Source organism: Marmota marmota, unplaced genomic scaffold, assembly GCF_001458135.2.
Source record: "Marmota marmota marmota unplaced genomic scaffold, marMar, whole genome shotgun sequence".
In the NCBI taxonomy this organism is placed as follows: domain Eukaryota; kingdom Metazoa; phylum Chordata; class Mammalia; order Rodentia; family Sciuridae; genus Marmota; species Marmota marmota.
This window is the reverse complement of record NW_026000185.1, coordinates 19,457,870-19,477,865: the sequence shown is the minus strand read 5'-3', so window position 1 is coordinate 19,477,865 and position 19,996 is coordinate 19,457,870. Positions and strand designations below refer to the sequence as shown.

The following is a 19,996-nucleotide window of genomic DNA, read 5'->3' as shown; positions in this document are numbered from 1 at the left end:
CCTCCCAGGGGAGACCGTCCCCTATTCAAGGTGGTGTGCGGCTCGGCCAAGGGCAGGGCCACCCCAGCAGCTGCGCCCCTGGCTCCTTGGCTCAGTGGGCACCAGGCCAGCACGAGGCCAGCGTGGGGCTGGCCAGGAGCCCTGCTCCAGGAGCGTCTCCTGACACAGAGTCCAAACGCCCCAGGAGCAGGCACCGTCGTCCTGGGTTGAGGACCCTGGAACTCAGCGGTGACGTGCTCAGGGCCACGCAGCTGGTGGGTGGCAGAGGCAGGAAGTGCCTGAGGTGTCCAGGGTCTCTGCCCACTCTTAGCCGCCCCTCTCCTGCCTCCCCTGGACAAGCAGAGGCCACCCTGTGTCGAGCACAGGGAAACGTCTGGGAGGGGACGTGGGCAGGATGGGCAGAGGGCAGGTCCCACCTCTGGGGCGCGGGCATGGCCCTCCCTCAAGGCTGGCAGGGCCCGGGCACCAGTACCAGAGGCCTGCGGCCGCTCGGCACCCCCCCACCTCCCACCCACTGGCTCCTCTCTGCCCCCTGCAGGGCCGCCCTGCCCAGGCCTGGCCGCATCCCTTTCAAGGCATCGCTACCATGAAGTGACTGTCCCCAGCCACAGGCCCAAGCAACAGTGGGTGCTGAGGAGGGAACCGGGGACTCTGAGCCTGGCCGCGGGCGCTGGGCTCAGGGGCCAGGAGCAAACTGAACGTGGCCTTTACAGATGGCCTTGAGCTCAGCGCAGCTGAGATGGGCGACATCCCAGCGAGTTCACGAACTGTGTGGCCCGTGTCCTCCTGAATCTTCCTAAATCCAAGCACAGAAGCCAGAGGACAGCCCCCGCACTGGCCACGGGCATCTCGGATGGGCGGCTGCGGCCTCTTCCCAGCAGGACGCGCAGCGAGGCATTTAAAGCCGTCAGCCCTGCAACCTGGAAACCCAGCGTCCCCAGACAGGGACGTCCCCAGATGGGCAGCGCAGCCCCAGGCTTCGGAGAGGCTCAGCCGAGCTTTAGAAAATGGCCCAGCGTCACGTGTGATCGTGTTTCAAGACCCCACAGGACGCGCTCCAGAGCAAGCGGGTGGACAGTGGTGGGTGTCCCCGGCCCTCACCTCCTGGCCGGCTGTGGCCGCGGCCGAGCCTGCAGGTGGTCCACGAAGAGGATTTCTTGAGCAAAATCGAAGTGGCAGTTGCCTGGCCCCTTCCGGAGGAGGAAGCCCTCGGGGGGTGACACACACAAGCCGTCCAGGGACACGTGGGCGATTTTGGCCTGGTGGACAGAGACAACCTGAAGCTGGGAGCCTGTGGGGACAGGTGCACGCTGGCGGCCAGCGGCTCTGGGCACAGGCAGCAGCTGGGCACGAACTTCCTCGACACCAGGCTCCAGCTGGGGCCCGCCCAGTGTCCCTTGGCCCACCCTATGCCAGGACCTGGGCACTGGGGCGCTGGAGGACAGATGGGTGACACCCCTGCTGCTGCACCCAGTGACGTGCTCTCTGGTCCCCAAGTTTCAGAGGTACAAGTGACTTGGCCAAGGTGCCATCCAGGGCACCTGCTGCGGTGGCCTGCACTGGCATGGGCACTGGTGGGGGACGGCCCCCATGCAGTGGTGCCGGTGGCTGAGCCTCCCCAGGCTCGCTCCCCTCAGCTGCCAGGTGGGCACGGCGAGGAGTTCAGGGGTGTGACGTGCCCATCAGGTGGCCTGGGCTGCCATCCCCACAGCCCTGGCCAGGCGACCCTGGGTCAGGAGAGGCCCCTCCCGGTCCCTCTCCAGCGCTGAGCTCATCTTCTGCAGGCTCTCGCTGCCTGGCAGTGTCCCTGGCTGTTTCTGGGTCCCTACTGATGGCAGAGACCCCAGCGGGCCCCACTTTACCTGCCTCGGGGCCTTGCTGAGGGTGTGGATTGGGCCAACACATCCCCTGGCTCTGGACCAGAACTCTCCAGCTAAATGCCCGGATCCGCCAGCCGCTCTCTGGTCCCCACTGGCAGGGTGGGAGGCGGCTGGGGCCAGGGGCCCACTGCCAGCGCCCGCTGCCTGACCCCGGAGTCTGGAAGCCGGTCCCCTCCCACCCCAGGACTGGGGGTGCAGCTGCTGGAATCTCCTTTTGGGAGACGCAGAGAGGAGGGAGAAGGGGGGAGCCCTGCCTGGTCTCAGGGACAGTGCCCAGGCCCCTTGTCTGCGCCAGGCACTCCCAGCGGGTGACCTGCGTGTGCAGCAGAGGGCCTCCGCGGCCGCCTGGGGCCTGCCTGGGTGTCCTGTCCTCTGCCTCCCTCAGGCCGCTCCCCAGCCCGGCCTCGGAGCTCCAGGACCTGTGGGACCACCACACCCCTGGTCTGCTGGCTGGTCTCTGGGAGGGACCTGTCCTCTGGCTTGGGGCCAGCAGGACGGAGGCCTGCATCTCCTCCTGGGCAGGGTCACCGAGTGAATCCGGGAGCAGAACTGGGCCGAGCCCCAGGAAGCCCGGTGTCCACTCCCCAGGAAGCGCCGCCGACTCCCCTGGCTGCAGTGGCCCGTCCTCTCTGCCCTCCTCTGACTGACTGTTGTTCAGGGGGGGAGGCGGCTGGGGCCAGGGGCCCACTGCCAGCGCCCGCTGCCTGACCCCGGAGTCTGGAAGCCGGTCCCCTCCCACCCCAGGACTGGGGNCCGGCCTGCCACCCACAACTGGGGTGTCCCCTGGGGTCGGGGGGGACTAGAGTCATAGGGTCTGTCCCTCTGCAGCTGGGACCTGCCCCTCATGCCCACATGGCCCCGTGGCCACTTGTGCCAAGGCTGGGGGCCGACCTGGGGGCAGGGACTCGGGCCCAGTTTCCTGGGGAAGCCGTCACGTGGAGGGACCCAAAGACCCAAAGGTCAGCCTGAGGGAAAGGCCTTGTTGTTCTTGTTTTGGGGGATCGCGATGGACCCGAGGTGCTGACCCTGTTCTTGTATCATAGAGACAGGGTTTGGCCGCGTTGCTGAGGGTCTCGCCAAGTTGCTGAGGCGCCTTTGAACTCGCGGTCCACCTGCCTCAGCCTCCTGAGCGCCTGGGCTCACGGGCGTGCGTCCCCGGGCCTGGCGGGGAGCCTGTCTTCCGAGGCCAGCACATCTGGCTCTTCCAACGTGCTGAACGTGAGAGGCGCTACCCAGAAACGGGGCCGCGTGAGGGGTTTGTGCCTCCTGCCCAAGGAGCCCTTGCCCCAGAGGGCACAGCTGGCTCAGCACCAGCCGTGCCAGGAGGGCCAGGCTGCCACCCCAGCCTAGTGACCATGGCCCTGCAGGGTCCATGGGAGAAGGTGCGTGGCCTGGCACATGGTGGGGACCCAGATCTGGGGACCACAGGACTGAGGTCGAGTCCTGGCCTTGCCAAATGCAGTGTGGTAAGGGGACGCGCCCTGCCCAAGGCAGATGGCAGCCCCTTCCCTGTCCTCCAGCCGAGGGAAAGCAGGACACACAGCTGGTCAGGGCAGGGCCGAGGTTCAGCCCCAGGCCTCTCTGCACTGCCGTCTTTTGGGACCTGACAGCTTTGTGCCACGGGAGGGTGACTGTCCACCTGTTCAGTCACCTCGGGTCGGACGGCCTGTGGAAAGGGGCTCCTGTTGCACCTTCCTTGCCCCAACAGAGGCTCGTCTTAGAACCCTTGCGTTTTCACCCACAGCATGAGAACAGCGCAGAAGTCAGGCCCTGTGGGCTCCTACTCTGACTTGGACAGGGAGCCTCGCTGTGTGACCTGGGGCAAGAGACTGAACCTCTCTGAACCTCAGTTTAACACCCTGGGAGACAGCATTAACAGCTGTCCCAGAGCCTGGGGTAAGGATCTAACACGGGAAGCCCCAGCATAGGCCTGGTCCTGGGGCTCAGTGGACATCAGGACCATAGCTGTTCACTGTGAATGGAGGCCCCTCGCCTCAGCACCAGAAGAAACGAGGCCCGCTGTCCCGGAGGCTGCCCGGGGCCCCTGGCTGCAGCTGCTGTCTGCAGGGGGAAGCAGCAGCTGCACTCTCCCTGGATGCCACCCCCAGCTCCATTTGGAAAGTTCTGGAGGATTTATGCTCCTCTCCCCGGTGGGGGGGGGGGGCAGCCATTCATCAAGCGCCGTCCCCTGGCAGTGGGCTGAGCGCGGCCGGCTCCGGCTTACCCCTCGGTAGGTGTCCTCGGGAGATTTATTGTAGTTCCAGAACCGCAGGCCCGCGATGCTTTCGGCTCTGTCGAAGCGGATCGTGACCACGTGGTCCAGCCCCGGCGAGAAGGGGACCAGCCACATGTGCTCGTCCTCCATGGTGATGTTGACTCCGTCAATCAGCCTGCAGCAACGGGACGGGGGCCAGGTGGGCGGCCCAGCGGGGGGCTAAGCCCTCCTCTGCACCCTGCCTGGCCCTGGCCCAGCCGGACGGGCTCCTGGGTGGGGGAGGACGGCTGAGCCCAGCAGGGAGGCGCCACCGTCATCTATGGCCTTAGATGAGACAATTTTTAATATCTTCATATTCACCGATTTGTTTATTTGTAAATGTGCTGAGGCTGGACCCCAGGGCCTCACACACGATGGGCAAGCGCTCTGTCCCTGAGCCCCAGCCCAGCCCCAGCCCCAGCCCCAGAGGAAATTTCAAAGACAGAATAAGCAAAAGCAGCCCGTACCGTCCAGGGCACAGCAAAGAACCACCACGGTTTCAAGCAACAAGAGAGCGAGCGTGTGTCGTCTCCAGGTCCCCGAGCAGCAGCCCCATTCCTGGGGGGGGTTGTTCTCTTAAGGAGGACAGGAGGCACCCTCCACCTTCCTGAGCCCCCAGCCCACCCGGGTCCCTGTGACCTTGGGGCTGCTGCACTGGGGACAGGCCCAGGCTGCCACTGTGTTTCCTGGATTTGAAAATAAACTTGATTTTTCTTTTACATTTTAAAGTTTGGGTCTGGAATGAATCTCGCGCTCTAAGTGTGCATCCAAGAGGTGATTTTTTTCCTCTGAAAGGCTGTTATTAAGATGATGGATGGCGTGTCGTGCGACTGCTGGCATTTAGAGCTGAGGAGACGCAGCCACGACGCTGGGTGTGGGGGCCTGAGCTGACGGAGGACGGCTACCCGAGAACCTTCTACTTCCTTCCAAAAGCAATGATTTGCGTGTCCTAGAAATCGGGAACCACTGCCCAACTCTGAAGCACCAGATGATGGAGACGGGGGGTTTCCAGAGACCCTCGGGGGTCTTAAATAAGTCGGGGGGCTTAAATAAGTCCCCAGCTGTGACCTTGATCAGGCCTGGAAAGGGGCGGGGTCAATCTGGCAGCAGGAGCATCCTGGTGGCCCAGCTCTGGTCCTCTAGGTACCGTTCTCCAGCACAGGGATGTGGCCAGGCGGGACCTAGGACCAGACCCACCCAAGAGGAGCCGGGGACATCCTGTCGCAGGAGGAAGCAGGGACGCTCTCAGGGGTGACGGTGTTAAAGCGTTCAGGTGGCGGGCGGGGGCTCAGCAGAAGGTCTGGCCTGGCACGAGCAAGGCCCTGGTCCCGCCCCGAACCACGAAAATGAGGCCATAAAAATACAAGTGAATTAATACGTGGGCTGGGGAGTCCTCGGGGTCCCGGAAGGGGACAACCTGACAATAGTGAGGACAGTGGACGGCTGAGACCCTCCACGGCCTGTTGACGTGTCTGTGATGCTCAGAGCACGCAGTGCTTCAGAGAAAGTCTGCTGTTTTGAAACTTTTAGGGAAACGTGGGGAAGACTCCACCCAAGGTTTCCTCTCTGACTTGTGCCGAGTCACCAGAAGCTGGGGACCGCAATCACTCCAGGAAACGAGAGAGAGAGAGAGAGACAGAGAGAGAGAGAGAGAGAGAGAGAGAGAGAGAGAGAGACACAAGGCAGAAGCCCAGTCTCCCCACCCCACAGACGAAGGGCCCAGGCGCTGAGTGAGACTGGCTGCCGGCCTTGGGTCAGCTGGACGGGCAGTCAGGGGGACAGTCAGGGGGACGTCCCCACGGCACACACAGTAACACCGCTTGCCCCTGTGGCCACCTGCACCCGACCGGCCTCCAGGACTAATTAACAGTCTGCCAGAGACGCGCGGGACCCGGGAACGGGCTCAGGACCCCACAGAGAGGTAAGGTCCAGGCGCTGGCAGACAGGAAACCTGGCTCCTGCCCCCGGTGACTGCAGGAGAAGAGGACGAAGACAGAGGGACCTGGAGATGACAGGGAGCGGGGGAGACCAGCTGGATGAACGAGAGGGTCCGGGTGGGGACCACCGGGCAGGAGCCAGGCCCACAGGCCCAGGTGGCTGGGATCTGGAGGTCCGAGTGGCCCAGGGCCGTCAGCGCCAGCAGAGGATGGCCGGGAACAACGGCCACTCTACAGAGAAGCAAGCAGGAGCCACGATGGCCCCACACTCGCTAGCTCTGGCCAGGCCCGGGGTGCCGCCGTTCCCAGGGACAGTCTGCCGACAAGGAGCCCAGGCAGGCGGCCTCGCTCAGGGCCGGGGCTCAGAGCCTGGATCCCCTGGGCCTGTGTCCAAGTCACGATGGCCCCTCAACGAGGCTGACTGACCGCTCGGTCTCTGCTTCTATCTGCACAGGCAGCACTGACAGTGACAGTCTGCGTCACCCTAAGTCAGGACGTGACTGGACGAAGGCCTGTGCCCCTCGGCTCGTCCTGTGCTCCCCTGGGAAGCACCCAGACGGCAGCTCCGACTCAGTTACTGCAGCGTCACCGCTGTCCTTACTGAGAGGTGGCAGAGGGCAGAGGGGCACCTCAAGTGTTCCTCACCTCCCTGCTGCTCCAGGCAGTGCCCGGGTGCCGAGCAGGCGCTGGCCTGTGGCAAGTCCCTGTGGGGGGATGGGGCCTTTGAGGCTGGTCCCTCCTGGGCCTGCCCGGCCCTGGCCCATGCAGTCTGACGCGTGTGGGGCCAAGTGGGGCTGCGGCTGCCCGTGGCGTCTTCCCAGGCCCCAGTCACCACCTCCGGCCCCCGGGGAGGTGGGGAGCCTGCGCCCCGGGCCTGGGGGTGCACTAAGCCGCTGCCTGAGACATGGACCCGGCAGGTCCGCAGGCAGCCCCGGCTCCCATCCTGCCCACCCCTCCCAGCTGTGCGGCCCTGGGAGTGTCCCCTCCCTTTCTGAGCCCCAGTTTTCCTGCAAGCACAGGACCCCAGAGGCAGGGTGGCTCTGGGGAGGTGACATGGGGACGCTAGGCGATGTCTGAAGTCTAACATGAAGAACAGGCTCCGGGACGCCTGCTGACCCAAGTTGGGGGGCCCCTGGAGGCACTTACTTGTCCAGGGTGCGCGAGTCCTCCGTGTACTCAGGGAGGTCATTCAGGTCCCTGGGGGAGGCGGAGACCTGGCGCAGGAGGATGGGCAGAGCTTGGCCGTCCTTGCCCACCACCTCCAGGCCGGTGAGCCCCAGGTAGTGCGGGTCCCCCCAGGAGGCTGTGAAATTCAGCCGAAGGCCTGCAACAGGGAGAAGAGTGGCCATCAATGCCTGAGGCTCTGGGGGAGGGTCAAGGGTGGAGATGAGGCTCTGAGGAAGGGCCTCAGGTGGCCATATTGAGCCAGATGGGCCCCGTCCTTTCCTTGGGCCCAGGAAAGGTGTGCGGCTGCCCATGCTGTTTGGTCCACCGGCTTTCCCCGTGGGGCTTCTTTGTGAGCCAGGGGCCTCCCGGTAGCCCATACTCCTAGTCCCCTCTTCCACCTCAGGGCCTTTGCACATGCTGCTCCTGGCCTTGGAACACACATGGCCCAGGTAACTTGTGCTCGCCCCTCAGGTTCCAGCCCACTTCCTTTTGCCATCTTGGGCCAAGCCAGGCCTTCCCCACTGGCCTGCCACACTGTGCGCTCCTCTTCCAAGCCCTGGTGGGCCCCTGGGGTCTCGAGATCACTTGGTACATATCCATCTGTCTGCCAGGGGTCTTTCTGGACCACAGGATCGTGTCCCAGAGAGGCAGTGACTTAGGGAAATTGACATTTTATGCAAATTGGCCACTCGAAGGATCCACACGGCTTCGGGATAAAGGAAGTGACCTCTGGTGACACCGCTACCCTCTTGCCCTGTCCCACCCCGACTCCCATCAGAGACCGTCAGACGTGCCCTGGGGCGGCACAGCACAGGTGACTCACTGGCTTGCCCAGAAAGCTCCTGAGGAAGCTCTTGGTCACGCCCTGGTACGGACCTGCTCAGAGGAGGGACTGGACGCCCGGGAGAACACGGCGCCCCGTGGCCAGGCTGTGCCCAGCCTCCCTCAGCCTGGCGTGCTCCCCAGGCCCTGCTGTTCCCCAGCACGGCTTCTGTGACTCAGCCCTCAGACTCTTCTGCCCCAAGGTGCCAAGGTCCCCTCATTACCTCGGGGCCACCTGCGGCCAGCCCGGCACCCGGCACGTCAGTTCTCACCCTGCTGTGGAGCGAGAGGCGACCATTCCTCTGCCCCTGTCCCCGCCCCTTTGCATGTGGCTCTGCAGAGCCTGCTGCCCCCTGCGTCCAGGCGGTGGGACCTGCTGGCCATCAGGCAGGACTGACAGGGGCTGGGGCACGGGCTCTCTGTCCCCAGGTCCTTGAGCCTGCCCTGTAGAGGGCCAGGCCAGCCCAGTCACTGTCTCGCTGGCCACCAGCTGGGCCCAGGGGAGTCAGCCTGGCCCACTCAGCTGCTGGTCCTGTGCTGGGTGGTCGGCTGAGGACGACGGCCCAGGAAGGCCACACAATCAGGAGCAAGTCAGACCAGACAGACGGTGGCTGTGTTAAGCGACTAGATTTCGGGTTTGTCTGTTCCACAGCAAAAGTTGACAGACTCTTCTGGGTCTATGTTCCAAGGTCACCTTCTGAGAGGCCTTTCCTGAACCATGTCACTCTCTACATCCTCACTCTGAGGGTCTTGGTGATAACACTGCCTGCAGCATAAGCTATGTTTACTCACGAGCTCATTCCCACTAGTCTCCTCAATTCAAACAGAGGCCCCCTGGGGCCAGGACTTGGTTTTGCTCATTGCTGTATCCGCAGAGCCTAGAACAGTGCCTGACAAATACATGCTCAATAAAGATTTATTTAAAAAAAAAAACTCAAGATCGATTGAAAAGTAGGTATTCAGTATCTGTCTGCTAGCAAATGAGGCCACGTAAAACTCCCGGGTCTCACTAAATTCAGAGTGAAAAGTAAATAAATATTTATTGATCATCGACTATGAACCAGGTCCTGGTTTGGGCAGGGACTTACTCACACCAGCGAGATCGCAGAGGGGCTTTCACTCTGGCAAAGATAGTCAAAACCTAACAAATAAACAAATGCACAGCTCCTCGGCTGATCGTGGCACAGAAAAAATAAAGGGCAGCGGGGTCACCAGGAGGGAGAGACGGTAGGGTGGTCAGGAAGGAGGCCTGGGGCTGATGCCTGGGTGTGGAGGAGGAGATCTGCTGTGTTTTTGCATTTCTGGAACATTCTAGGCTGAGAGGAGGACAAAGAGGACCCACAACTGGAAGCAGGCAGCCAGGGGCGAGCGGAGGAAGACGAGATCAAGCTGGGCAGGGGCCAGATCTCAGGAGGCAGCTTGGATGTCCCTGGCCTAGCTACGGGGCTCCTGGGGGGTCACACTTAAGGCAAGGGTGGGTGACGGGTCTGCCTGGCATCTTAGAAAGCTGTCCTGTGGGCCTGGCCGGGAGACCAGCGGGGAGGAGGCTGGTGCCGAGGACATCCTGGGCTGGGTGGCCTCTGTGCGGCAGACCGAGCCCAGCACTCTCCAGGGCCTGGGGTGGAAGGGAGGGCAAGCAACCTCTGGTCCTCATGAAGAAGGCTGGGACAGAGAGGGGTGGCTCTGGACGAGAGGGACATCTGGGGAGGAACAGCGCCTCCCCCTGCGAAACCCCAGAGCCTGGCCGGCCTTCCTGCTGAGTCCTGCTGGCCAGGCGCCTCTGCTTCTGAGCGCAGAGCCCCACTCCTCATCCATCTTCCTCGGTGTATCAATTGGTATTTATACAAATGGAAATTAATTTTGCTTTTCTCTCCCGTGTTTCAACCCTCTCTGCTGCTTTCCTATTTATCGCTGCTGATATTTGCCAAACTTCCAAAATCAGTGTCGTTTGCAAATTAGCAAGTCACACATTCCCTTTCAAACCATTAATAGGATTTGGCCCTATTTACCAACCCGATACGTCCCCTGGGTCCCTTTATTAAAGTGTGCGCCGTCTGCACAGACGGGCAAGGCCGGCTGAGGGTTCAGGCGCCGGCGGGGGCACCAGAGCCTCAGAGAGGAGTTCAGAGGTCCCGGGCCTCGTCGCAAATGCCCAGGTATGCGGCCAGCGGCCTTCCCGTGAGGACAGAGGCAGAGGAACCCCACTGTCCTGGCCACCAAGGTCTCTGAGCTCTGCCGGGCTCCGCCCACGGTACTGCTCTGCCATCTCCGGGAAAGGCCAGGAGCCGCGTTCAGAGACACCAGCAGAGGAAGGGGACAGTGGCTGCTCAGCCTGGCCAGCACCCCTGCCCTCCTTCCTCCTCTGCCTAGGCCACCCCCTGGTCTCCCCCAGGGAGCCCTGCAGAGCTCAGTCCCTGCTGCCTGGGCGGCTCGGGGCGGGGCTGTGGGCCGAGCCTGGCCAATCCCTGCCCTCGTCGCCCACCCCTCCCTCCCCATGGCGAGCCACGTGATTGGCTTATGGGTGGGCACGTGACCAGCTGGACTCAGAGGCTTAACTCTGGGAGGCTGTGGGCCGTTGGGAAGCAGCAGGCCCCTCGCGCCTGGGGTTGCTGGGTGGAAGGTGGCTAAGAGGCCAGTGCCCAGGAGTCCCCACGGGGACAGTCTGAACATAGAACAGGGCAGGAAACAGGCCAAGAGCCAGAGGGCCACCGAGTCTTGATCCTTTGTCCTGATCCACTTCTCAGGAAGCTAGTGACCCCTAACCTTTTAGTTGCATAAACCACTAAATTCCCATTTTTGCTGAACTCAGCTTGAATTCAGTTTCTATTGTTGGTAAAAAGAAAAAAAAAAAAAGAATTGTGACCAATGCAGGGAGACCAAACTAAGAAATGACTGCTGTCTTGTGGGATTTCCCAACTTCACAGGGGATGTTGACTTTGTGGAACCTCTGATGTGAGGTGGCCTGACAAAACTGTGAGGTAATGTGACAGTGTGGTGGGACATTCTGTGTGACCTTGAGTGGGTTACTCAACCTCTCTGTGCCTTGGTTGCCTGATCGAATCTGGAAAATGGGGATGGATAGGAAGAGCTGAGGGGCGGGCAGAGGGATGAAGCAGAAGCCCTGGCACAGTGCCTGGGAGAGATGGAATGGGGTCTCAAGCCAGGCTCCTGCCTGACGTTAGGTTGGCTTTTAAAACTCAGGTCCATTACTCTAAAGTCCTTGAGAGTGGCTCAGCATTTTAGGGGCTGGAGACTTTGGCAACTGTCATCACAGTGGCCTGCACGTCTCCTGTTGGGTTCATTCCTTAGCAGTTTATCGTGGGATGATCCTGTCAATGACAGCGTCCAATGTTGCATTCAAACTGTGGGACAGTAGTGCGTAAAAACGTGGCCAGTCCTGCGCTGTGACCTTTGACCCTGCTGTGTTAGTGTCTGGGAGGCTCCTTCGTGTTTCCTACAGGTCATCCTAACACCCGTCCTCTGCCAGGAGGTGACTTCCACCCTGAGGCGGGAGGGGGGCTTTCTCAGGACAGTGGGGGAGACCTCAGCAGGACATGGGGCTGCAGCCGGTGTTTAAGGACCCAGGGTGACACCGATGCCCCTCCCAGCCTGGGACTGAGGAGCAGGGAGGGCCAGGGCTGCCAGCCCCTGAGTCTGCAAGAGCCACGTCCCTTCCCAGGACAGCCCTGTCCAAGGACATGAGGGGCAGGACGTGGACACCTGGCCCCCAGTCACCTGGGTCAGCTCCAGCTCCGGAGCCTCCAAGGAGCAGCTCGGGCCTGGCCTGCACCCCCCCCCCCGCCTGTCCGGCCCAGGCCTGCACCAGCTGAGGTCCACGGGCAGCCCCCACGGCCTCCACCTGGGGGCATCCCTCTGGGGACCCCTGAGGACAGCTGGGCTGGCAGAGGGAAGGGCCCAGGCCAGGGCCAGGAGAGCCCTCCGGAGGGGCAGAGGGCGGAGGCCAGAGCCTGGGGGCTGGCTGCATCCTGAGACGAGGGTGGGGGCGGGCACAGTGTCACAGCTCCTATCTTCAGGACATAAACTGGGAGCAAGTGACACGTACAGGGGCCAAGGAAGAGCAGGCAGCCCGGAGCTTGGCCAGCGCCTGCTGACAGTGGGGAGGGGAGGTCACAGCTGGCTGCGACCTCAGCCTGAAGACTCCGGGTGGCCGAGGCGCTGACGTGGACTGAGAGAGGGCCTGGCTGGAGGGGGACAGGGAGGGGATCTGGGAAGCCAGATGGGATTCGCTCAGAGGTCACCGGCTGGCCGCGGGCGGGCGGGCCGTTCGGCATGTTTTCTGCCGCTCACGCGGTGTCTCCAAACGTCACAAAATGTGTCAACACTTAGCAACCTGGAGAGTCACCCAGGACCTGGATTTCCGGCCCTGAGGAGTGAGAGGACCCGGCCCTGGGCTGTTTCTGCTGTCCCTCCCGGAGCGGGGACAAGGGCTGCCAACCGCCAGCTCTGCAGCGTGGGGGGGAGGCCCAGCCACTGAACCGGGGCCCCAGGTCCCGCCTCACCCGAGCTGGGCGCCCACCGCAGCCTCGGGTCAGAGCCCCGGCACACGGAGGGTCACGGCGAATGCAAACAGGCCTCTCAGGAGCCGCGGGGAGGGGACCGGGCCTGCTCTGAGCTGAGCCTGGGCTTCAGCCCTGACCCACTGGCCTGGCGTCTCCGCGGGTGCCACCTGCCTGAGGACCCCGGGGAGCCCTGTCCCAGGTGGCCGCCCCGCCTGCCCCGCAGGGTACTCACAGATCCCGTGGTAGATGCCGGGCTCTGGCGTGCTGACCTCGGCGACAGGGGTGACCGGGGGGCTGGGCGGCAGCTCTGGCCCGGGGACCTGCACGGCCGTCGGGAAGAGGCAGAGGGACGGGGTCAGTCTCAGTGGCCTCCACACAGCCCATGGCTTCTCCCAGAGCGCACTGCGCACCCTGGGCCCTGGGAGGCTGCCCTGTAAGCCGTGGTTAGCGGGACAGTGACCAGGACTGGTCCTGGCCAGCAGCAGGTGCCCCCTAGGTGTCCAGACCTGCTGAGCAGAGAGTGACCCACAGGCTCATCCCGAGGGTGGACGGAGGGGCAGGAAGGGGGAAGGACCCACAGCTCAGGCCCCTGAAGGTCCAAGCAGGCCACTGCGTGGCTCCCCGGGCCTCCGGGGGACCTGAGCCCCCTCATCATGGGGACAGCAGGTGCAGAGCAGGCAGAGTCACTGTCACCAGCAAGATGAGCCCTGCGGCCCTCGCCGGGGGGGTCCACCCGCAGCCCCTGAGAGCCTGGAACTGTCTGGAAGCCCTCAAGGTCACTCCCAGCTGGAGGCCATGGCTCAAGGTCACCTCACACTTTGGTGGCCCACGGAAAGGTTGAAATAGTTGCCTTTTTATCGCCCCCCCATGGTGCGGGGACTGAACCCAGGGCCCGGGCCGGGCCGTGAGGCAGGCGCTCTGCCAACTGAGCTGTCCCCAGCCCTCAGAGCTCAGGGCTGCCATTTTTTTAAATTAAGAGACTTGACATAAAATTCAGATTTTTGCTTCTCTTGAAAAAAAATGAGAAGAAAGAGCAAATGTCACCTGGGAGGAGTGGCAGCTGCTTTCCTCAGAAGCCGGGAGGGGTCCCCAGTGCCAGCCCTCAGCGTGCAGCCCCCTCCCCACCCAGGCCGGCAGCCAGGCCTGGCCGTGACCTCCCTCCTTCCCCCAGTGGCATCTGCGTCCCCTCCTCCTCAACCAGGTCCCCTCCATGTTTGTAAGGACACCCTCAGAGGGCCAGAGGGGTCTCCTCTCCTGACTTGGCTGACCCTTGCTGTGAAGCTTATCTTCTATTTTTTAAAAAATTAGTTTATGGATGAAAAACACAAGGTTGGGAGTGACCCGCTCCAGCCCCAGCCCCGATTCCCTGTCACTGTGCGCTTCTGTCCCCAAGGAAGTCACTTCACCCGCCGGAGTCTCACTTCACCCATGGGACACGAGCAGGTCTTCCCGAGGGTCCTTGTGGGTGGGCATCCGCTCACCGCACCCGCCTGGACCCCGATGGTGCCCCAGGTACCCCAGATGCCCCAGCTGGGCCACCCGCTACGGCAATGGTGAGGTCACTGCGAAAGGCCTTCCCTGTCCTTCTACCCAAACAGCCACGAGTGACCCAGACCCAGAGCCAGAGCCCAGCAGGAGTCCCCGCACTGCCGGCCTCAGAGGCACCCACACGACAGCCTGTTTCTCCTGCTTTGATTAAAACCTGGAGACTTGCTCCACTTCAGTTAAAGGAAATTAAAAAAATAGTAATTAAGGAATGAAAGATGACATAAAGGACAAAAAATGAAGTGGAAAATGGGGACTGTCCCAGCAGCCCCGGGCAGCTCGAGGACACCGTCCTGATTCTTGCCGCCGCACCTGGTCGTCCGCGCAGGAGCCGGCCTGGGTGAAGGGGCGCTCGTGGCCCTCGCCGTCGGCCGTGCTGGGCCTCCCCGGCGCCTCCTCCAGCTGCAGGCTGCCCGGGGCCTCCACGTCCACCTCGAACGTCTCGTCGGAGCAGAAGATGGCCTCCAGGATGTCGTCATCAGTGGTGAATAAGATGGTGTCCCCAAAGTGCTCCGGGGCTACAGGCGTCATGGAAGACAGGGTCAGCTCGCCCACCCAGCCGGACCCCGAAGCCCTCGTCCCTTCTGCTCAGCCACCTCTGCCACCCCCGGCGTGTGTCGGCCCTGCGGCCGAGGGCTTCCAGAACGTTCCAACAGACACACTGTACCTCCCGTCAGCGTCCCCGAGGCCTTGGCGATCTCTCCGTCGAAGATGCACTGGGCGTCCAGCCACATCACCACGTCCTTCACACCGCGGAAGGAGTGGATCCGGGACTTGTTGTAGTTCCAGACCCGGATCAGCGCCACGTGGCAGGGCTGGGCGAAGTCCACGGAGATGGCGTGGGGCTTGCCGGGCGTGAAGGGGGCCAGCCAGACGTGCATGTCATCCTGGGTCCGGTTCACGCCGTCGATGAGGTTGGCCACCACGCGGGGGTCCTTCCCGTAGGCCGGGAGGACGTTGATGTCGGGGGGCTCGGCCCTGATGCTCAGGACCTGCACGGGCTCGCCCTTGGCGCTGAAGATCTCGATCCCGTTGAGGCCCACGTAGTGTCTGTCCCCCCAGGTGGACTTGATGTCGATGACCAGGTGCTGTCCGTAAGGCAACACGGGGATCTTGAAGTCACCGTCGCCCTCGGTGTCGACAGAGCAGTCGCCCTGCCCCCTGGGGGCCCCCGGCTCCTCCTCCCTCCAGGGGGGCGGCTGGTCCCCGAGGCGGCCACTCCTCTGCTGCTGCAGGAACTCGTCCAGGACGTCGCCCTGGACGTCCAGGTTGGAGATGCGGCCGCGGTGGGAGCGGTCAAAGGCACCGAGGGAGTCCCAGGACGCGCGCAGAGAGAGGTCCTGCTCGCTGCGCCAGCACGCCCGGGCGGCCCGCGTGTCTTCTGTAAGAGAGGACACGGGAGGGGGGACCTCAGAGACTGACTCAGCGTGGCCTCGGCCTGCAGGGACAGCTCAGGTGTCACCATCCTGCACTCGGTGCCACGGCGCCAACACAGAGCAAGGCCTCCCGTGCACAGAACCTGGGACCGCCCGTCGGACGCTGGGTCTGCACAACACTGTCCTCCATCACCCGAGTCTAGAAGCCCCGCCCCCATACCTTGATTGGCGTGACTGTCACACCAATCAAGGGAAGGGTGTACTTGGGTCCTCAATGTCCTCTGAAGACCCGTGAGTTGGAGGCTTGGTCCCCGGCCCACGGTGCTCGTGGGAGGTGGTGGAACCTCCTGGGGCGGGGTCTGTGGAGGAAGCCAGGTCACAGGGTCGCCCTGGAGAGTCCTTAGCACCCCAGCCCCTCCTTCCTCTGTCTGCTCCCTGCCACCAGGAGGTGACAGCTTCCTCCACCAGGGGGGCCCAAGGCAGCAGTGCCAAGAAAAGACAGGAAAGCCTCCAGAACGTGAGCCCCGAGAAACCTTTCTTCCTTGTCAGTTGCTCACCTCAGGCATTCTGTCACAGTGACGGAGAGCTGGCACAGGGAGACTGGGCACGTTAGGAACTCTGCCAGAGCGGCCCCCTTGATGAGCTCTCAAGACTGGGGGACGCTGCTGTCTATGGGTCTGAGTTGGCCCTCAGGGGCGGGGGATTGTATTTGAGGCTGCGTAGCCATGGGACTCCAACAGTGTCCCCAAAGCTCATAATGAACAATCAATGGGAAAAAGCCGGACAAGCAGTTTAGACGTGACTGGGCAAGGGCAATGCGCTCCGGTGTTAGCAGTGAGCGCTTCTGGGGGTGAGTGGGAAGGACGTCTGTTTTCTTCTCTGCACCTTCATCTTCTAAGCCCTTGTATTACTTTTAGAAGCAGAAAACAATGCTGTTCTACAAAGTGGTGATGGTGGGCACTCCTGCAATCCCAAGGCTCAGGAGGCTGAGACAGGAAGGTCACAAGTTCGAGGCCAGCCTGGGCAACTCAGTGAGACTCTAAGCAACTCAGTGAGGCCCTGACTCTAAATAAAATATAAAAATGGCTGGGGTGGGGCTTGGTGGTTAAGCGCCCTGGGTTCAACCCCTGGTACCAAAAACTAAAAAAAGTAAACAAGCCGACAAACACGTGTGTCACAAGGGCTCGGCTGCCACACGTGGCTATCGCCTGTGTCCTGAGCACGTCGAGGACACCAGCAGCCCTCTCAGGGCGTGCTGACAGATCAAGGCCCTGACACCTGCCTCAAGCAGTGGCCGGTCCTCAGAGCCCTGCAGCAGCCAACCACCATCTCCAGGTGTCACTCTGAGAAAACAGCATCCAGTGACACTGACGTGGCCTCTCCCCTTTCCTGTGCCCTGGGCCCCGGGCCCGGCCTCCGAGGGGTGCTGCGGTCAGTTGTCTCCTCCTCCTAGACTCAGGCAGCCCGTCTCACTGTGACACAGGACGAGGGCAGCGCCTGAGCCCTCCCTCCAGGCCTGGCCCACCGTCCCTCTGCCCCCGGCCACCTGGTCCTCTTTGCTGCTGTTTGGCCAGCCCCAGCAGCCTCCCCTTTCTTCTGGAAACAACTTCTGATTGTCCTTTGGAGAGTCCCCCACCTTCAGGCCACCCAGACTGAGTGGATCCTGACCGCATCCCCTTTCCAGCAGAACTCAAAGACGGGCTGTCTTTGAACTGGCCACAGGAGGCTGGTGGGGGAGGAGTTGCCAGGGACCATTTTGCTACATGGCAGGGAACCTGCCTGAGGAGGGAATGACACAGGGAGCATGAGCTGAGGGGTGGGGAGGAGGACAGGATGACAGCTGAGCTCCTGGATCAAGCCGTGCCTGAAGCCGTGCCTCTGGCAGCCTTCTGTCCTTTGTATCAATGGGAACCCACCGTTCCCAGAACTCACAGCCTTCTCCAGGGGACTATGACTCCGGGCCTTTCCGCAGTCTTCGTCTCATGCCTAATACCCTAGGCAAACCTCTTTCGTCTGACATTCCCTCCTCCACTGTAGAGACACACCACTCTCTAGCTGCCAGCTCCTCCATCACACCAGGGCCACCTGCCACATCCTACTGGGAGTGTCCCCAGGCCAGGTCCCAGCTCCCTGGTCCTCCCCTGGTGCCGCCTCCTGTCCCAGCCCCTGGGCCCACAGAGGCGCAGCTCTACCTCATACCTCCAGGTCCGGCTCCCTCCTCCGCCAACGTCGTCCAGCTCTGGTGACCGCTCGGCAGGCCCAACCCTGTCCACACTGTGTCTTCAGTTTCCACGGAGCTGCCATCCACCCCTCTAATGGGCACCGTGTGTCCTACGCCGAGAAGGAAGACGAGCTACCCTCAGTGCCCACAGGTTGGACTGTGCCCAGCAGGACCCGCCAGCCCCGTCCCTCCCAGTCCTCTGCGCCCTCTGCCCAGCGAGTCCCCTCCTGCCTCCGGGCCTTTGCCCTTGCTGTGCCCTCTGCCAGGACTGCCCTTCCCCCAGAGCCCTGGCTGCCCTTCCCGTCCCCTCCTGGGACAGGCCCTCTCTGTGGCTCCCCCTTGCTCCAGGGATGCACTGGGCTTAGCTCAGCCCCAGTGCCCGGAAGAGCAGGCCTGGAGGCCGAGGGTGCCCTCCTCTGCCGCCCCCCAGCTCCCGCCTCCTCCCCTCCCTCATCTTCCGGGGGAGAGCCTGGGCGGAGGCCTGTCCCCTCCAGCAGCGAGGCTGGACATCTGTAGGAGTCCGTGTGGACCGTGGGGACTCGGCTTCAAGTGACCCGTCTCCGTGACCGGGAGGAACGGCCTGGCTGGCTGTGAGCACACCAGGGAGACGGCGCCCGAGGGCACTGGGTCTAAGTGACGCAGAGACCCTGCTCACAGCCCGTCCCCCACCCACGGGGACCCTGCTCACAGCCCGTCCCCCACCCTCGTCCTGAGTCGCACATGCTGGATACAGAAGCAGAGGAGTGGGGACTCTCTCCTGGGCCACTGGGAGACGCCAGCCCCCAGCCCCTGCCCCAGGCCGTGTCCCTCCGCCTGCAGGGACACAGGTTGGGAGGGACGTCTGACAGGAGCTGCCCAGCTCAGCACTTGGGTGGATGAGGGTCGAGGGCAGCACGAGACGCTCGCTCACTGCCACTCACACACACCTGATGGCCACCCAGACAGGGAATGGAGACGCACCAGGGACACCCCAGACGGCCACGTCCATGCCAGCCAGTGGTGCCTCAGCCCCCGCTGACCCGACAGGAGTGGACGCCTGATCCCGAGCCTCTGGGGTTGCTGCTGGAACCAGAGCTGGGACATGGTCACTGAGAGCCGTGAGGCCACTGGTGACAGAGCAGGGAGCCGGTCTCGGGAAGGGGAGGACACGGGCCACAGAGAGGCCGAGCGGCCAGTGGCCCTGGGAGCACAGGGAGCTGGGGCCTAGGTTCCTGCCACCTTCCTGGTCCCAGTTCCCAGGGGTGGCCTTCCTGCCCTGGGGCGAGGTGCTCTTTGAACCTCCCCCAATAGCACCCCGCCCTGGTTAAGCTGGGTGGACGGACGTGTCACCTGCAGCCATCTGGCCTGGCGAGGGTGCTCCTCCGAGGCCGATGTCGTCACATTAAGGAGCTCTGGGGACTGGCCTGGGGACGTGGCCTCTCAGGCCTCCCTCACGGGGGCCGCACTGTTGCAGTCCTGGGGGGCTCAGGCAGCCCAGCGCCGTGGGGGGCTCGGGCAGCGCGTCTCCTGAGGGCGCGTGGGTCTGCTCTGGGTCGCGGGGCAACCCTCCAACACGAGCATCTTAACAAGCACCAAGTCCCACGGGCTCAACGCTCACGTGTCACCGAGCCAAGCAGCGAGGGCCCGGGGAGATGGGGTCTCCCGCGCTGGTGGGGTTACAGGATCGCTTCTCCTCGGGACTCCCGGGGCCCGTGGTCTGTCTACCAGGAAGGCTCAGAGCTGCCTGGCTCTCCTGGGGCGGGGGCCAACGGTGGCTGTGGCAACAGGCCACGGGAGTCAGCGGTTCCGAGTGTGGACGCCAGGGCCACTCCACCTGGGGTCAGCAGCTGTGACCCAGGAACACACCTTAAACCTCACACTTAAAAGTGGGGCTCACGTGGGGCTTCAAGGTCACCCGGGAAGGTGCTTGGGCCAGAGGCTGGCAGCTAAGAGGCCACGGATCCAGCCCTCCCTGCTCCGTCCCCACACTGTCCCTCCCTCGCTGCAGGAGCCGGGGACCTGCCTCGGTTTCTCCCTCTTTTTCGATGCTGGGAATTTAACTCTGGGTGGCTCTACCCCGAGCCACGTCCCCAGCCCTTTTTATTTTGAGACAGGGTCTCACTAAGTCGCTTAGGGCCTTGCTAACTTGCTGAGGCTGGCCTTGAACTTGAGATCCTCCTGCCCCAGTCTCCAGAGCTGCTGAAGTTACAGGCGTGGGCACCAAGCCCGGCTCAAAGAGCTCCCGATTCTTCCCTTCCACTCGGCTCCCGACCCCCAGGCTCGCAGGGGGGGGGG

General features: G+C 63.1%; 1 protein-coding gene across 6 annotated transcripts in view; it reads right to left on the bottom strand.

The window, feature by feature from the left end:
• Katnip (katanin interacting protein) overlaps positions 1-19,996 on the bottom strand; it is a 142,725-nt gene that overhangs the window by 4,562 nt on the left and 118,167 nt on the right. For 3 of the 6 annotated variants that reach the window (XM_048789697.1, XM_048789695.1, XM_048789698.1), the window contains 7 exons: positions 19,441-19,450; positions 17,701-17,840; positions 14,793-15,506; positions 14,438-14,643; positions 12,813-12,900; positions 7,218-7,395; positions 4,205-4,270 (listed from right to left, as the gene is read on the bottom strand). In XM_048789697.1, coding sequence (XP_048645654.1) covers positions 4,205-4,270; positions 7,218-7,395; positions 12,813-12,900; positions 14,438-14,643; positions 14,793-15,506; positions 17,701-17,840; positions 19,441-19,450 — 1,402 coding nt within the window. Of the gene's footprint in view, positions 1-663; positions 1,260-4,104; positions 4,271-7,217; positions 7,396-12,812; positions 12,901-14,437; positions 14,644-14,792; positions 15,507-17,700; positions 17,841-19,440; positions 19,451-19,996 lie in introns of those variants that run through there. The other 3 variants (XM_048789699.1, XM_048789696.1, XM_048789700.1) reach the window with 3 other exon arrangements.